This window comes from Zingiber officinale, chromosome 9B (genome assembly GCF_018446385.1).
Source record: "Zingiber officinale cultivar Zhangliang chromosome 9B, Zo_v1.1, whole genome shotgun sequence".
Lineage (NCBI taxonomy): Eukaryota > Viridiplantae > Streptophyta > Magnoliopsida > Zingiberales > Zingiberaceae > Zingiber > Zingiber officinale.
Window position 1 is genome coordinate 75,857,886 of NC_056003.1, and position 3,115 is coordinate 75,861,000.

A 3,115-nucleotide genomic window follows, 5' to 3' on the forward strand; every position below is an offset into this window, starting at 1 on the left:
ATTGTTGGGGTCTTACAATATGTCAATATCACACGCCCTGATATTACTTTTACGGTAAATCGTGTTTGTCAATTCATGCATACTCCAACTGAACAAAATTGGGATAATGTAAAAAGAATACTTCACTATCTCAAAGGTACTATTCTACATGCTCTTCTTTTATATCACCATTTGTCTCGAGATTTACATGCATATAGTGATGTAAATTGGGCAAGTTCTCTTGAAGATAGACGCTCTACTAGTGGATATGTAATATTTCTTGGATGAAATCTTATCACATGGAATTCAAAAAAGCAACCTACGGTATCTCATTCAAGCACTGAGTCATAATCTAAAGTTATAGCAAATACAACGTTAGAAATTATTTAGCTTCAGTCACTTCTCTCTGAACCTCATCTTGCATCAAATATTGCACCAAATATTTGGTGCGACAATATTGGAGCAACATATCTCATGGAAAATACAATCTTTCATGCTCATATAAAACATGTGGAAATTGATTTTCATTTTATTCGTGGACGTGTGGCAACTCAGTAGTTATCTGTCTCTTATATTTCTGCTGAAAATCAAATCGCTGATATCTTTACTAAGTCATTATCCAGACAATGTTTCAACAAGTTAGCAAGTAAATTCAATGTCAAAGATCTTCTATTAAGTTTGTCAGAGGTAAAAGAGATAAAAGAAAATTACTAGAATTTACCGGATCAAATCATCAAATCAAATCAAATTAGTATTTAAATTATTCTAATAATTATAACTAATAATTCTGTTATAATTATTAGAATAATTTTTAAAATTATTCTTAGAATAATTCATTATTTATTAATTGATCAATTGACCAAATACTTTTTATCCATTATATATTATATTAATAAACATCAGTAAATAATAAATTTTATTACTCACGTATTATTCTTATTCTCTCCCTATTCTTTACTTACAACATCTACCTAGAGCTGCTCTTCTAACCTCCAGCGCACACTCAGTAAAGAGATATTCATATCAATTTGATTGAAGAACTCAGCAAAGAAAATTATCACGTTACATTAGACATATCATTGAAGGGCAAACCAAAAGAAGAGGACCGTAAAACAACATTTCAGGTGGGGCACGGGGTGAAGTTACAGGCGACGGAGTCGCCACCAAAAGCGCCGGAGTTAGCCCTTCGAAACCGCAGCGCCGCCAGGACTACCTCTTGCTGTGAACCGAGTAGCGCTCTATTCATGAGGTCGATCACGCTCAACGTGGGGTAATAAAAACTTAGGCTGTTGTAGGAGTTGAGGAGGGAGGTCGTTCCTTCACGGAGCAGAGTTCTGTAGACGTCTCTACGTCCCTGCAGCGCTTCCCACAGCGTCGTCTCCGCCCCGTACCGCCCGGCGGCCACTGGGCCGAACGCGATGGCCACTGGTGTGTCGGGGCTCACCATCCTCCAATAGCATTTGTACTCCACCATCGTCCATTTACTGCACAAGTATACAACCATCTCAAAGAGAGAAAGACTGATACGAGTAAACAGAGAGCATGAGCGTACTAGTAAGGGCAAGCGGATGCCTCGAAGAATGTTATCGCTGGCGGAGGAGGAGAAGGAAGCAATGGCGTTGGCACCCATCTAATAGGTGGTGGCGGAGGCTGTACTGGCCACAGCGTCGCCGCCCTAGGACAAACCTCGGTGGGCTTCGCTGGCTCGGATAGTAGAGGCTCAACCGCGTACATGGTCATGCCAAACATTCGGAAAAGAAGCGTCAGTCCACGCGCCGGCCCAGCTGCCGCACCACATACGGCTGGACCACCCACCACCCTCGCGTAGCACCCGCCCAGGTCGGGGCTTCCATCTAAGTACACCGAATAGCTACCAAACCAATTGGTCTCCTCCTTGTAGACCGTCGCCGCCCCATCGCTGCCCCCGCACGTCACCGCCACCGTCGCACCTACATTGCCACGTTAAAGATCACAATAACACACATATATTATCATGCATTGCATTAATTAATAAAGGGCCACCGGAGAGAGGGTAGTCGAAGAAGCTTCGCTCGCCGTCCTTGCACTGATCACAGTAGACAGTGCCGGTGACCAATGTAGTGGCGCTTGCCGATCTCCAGAAATCTTGCTCTGTGACGAACAAGATGATGCAGGATAGGAACAGAGGCATGAAGGCATCCTTTAGGCGTTCCATATCGCTACAATACTAGTATTGAGTAACTGAGCAGTAAGCTGGGCCTCAATCTGTATAATAACAGAGGAACGAATGGAAGGAAAGTGAACTGAAGGAACGAAGAATGAAATATGTAGAAGAGTAATAAATGAGGTTTCCTACCTCCCAAACCAATCAACTGCTCCAATTTATTACCAATGAAACCAGGAAGAATGGTGTTCAATCAATGAACTTACAGATGGCATTAAATGTGGCATTTGAAAAAAGATGCCGCCGAAGGCTGAAGCTGTGAAATAATGGCGGTGGGGAGTTGGGAGAGCATTTAGATATAATGGAGCTTGGAGCTTCGTGCAGTTGATCTAGTCTCGATCTTATTCTTTCGTCACCACACAACCACATCTCTTGCTCACGAGATTAAATTTGAGTTTAGAGGGAAAAGGAATATCTCCAAAGTCCAAGCTTGCGGACTATTAAAAGATACCACGACAGGAGTGAAAACATTTGTAATACTAAAAAAACTTGGATATTCCAGGTTCATCCATGTCTGCAGAATAAACAGAGACTGCCAGGTTACAAGATTCATATTAATCATGATGTTAATCCTGAAACCACAGCTATTACATGTCGAATTCGAGGACAAGAAGGTTGTAACAGCACAAACTTACAAATATTTCTTTGGCTCAATCTGAGTAATCAACATCACATGAATGACTATTCGCCACCATTCAAGAGAACTAAAATTAACACAATATGGTAGAGATGTCTTTATTTATTGTACCCAAAGGATATTCATATATCTTCACAATGGTATGATATTGTTCACTTTGGATTTAAGCTCTCATGACTTTGCTCTTAGGCTCTCCCCAAAAAGTCTCATGCCAATGAAGATATCATACATCTTTTTAATCCTATTATTTTTATCAAATCTTATTAATATAAGACTTTGATTGAATCCTAACATTT

At 40.9% G+C, this 3,115-nt stretch overlaps 1 protein-coding gene across 1 annotated transcript; it reads right to left on the reverse strand.

The window, feature by feature from the left end:
* Positions 1-863: 863 nt before the first annotated feature.
* LOC122024902 lies at positions 864-2,252 on the reverse strand. The gene is made up of 3 exons (XM_042583634.1): positions 2,002-2,252; positions 1,532-1,928; positions 864-1,463 (listed from the first exon to the last, which is right to left on the reverse strand). The coding sequence occupies exons 1-3, from the start codon at positions 2,171-2,173 to the stop codon at positions 1,100-1,102; spliced, it is 933 nt and encodes a 310-aa protein (XP_042439568.1). The 5' UTR covers positions 2,174-2,252; the 3' UTR covers positions 864-1,099.
* Between the last annotated feature and the right edge of the window lie 863 nt (positions 2,253-3,115).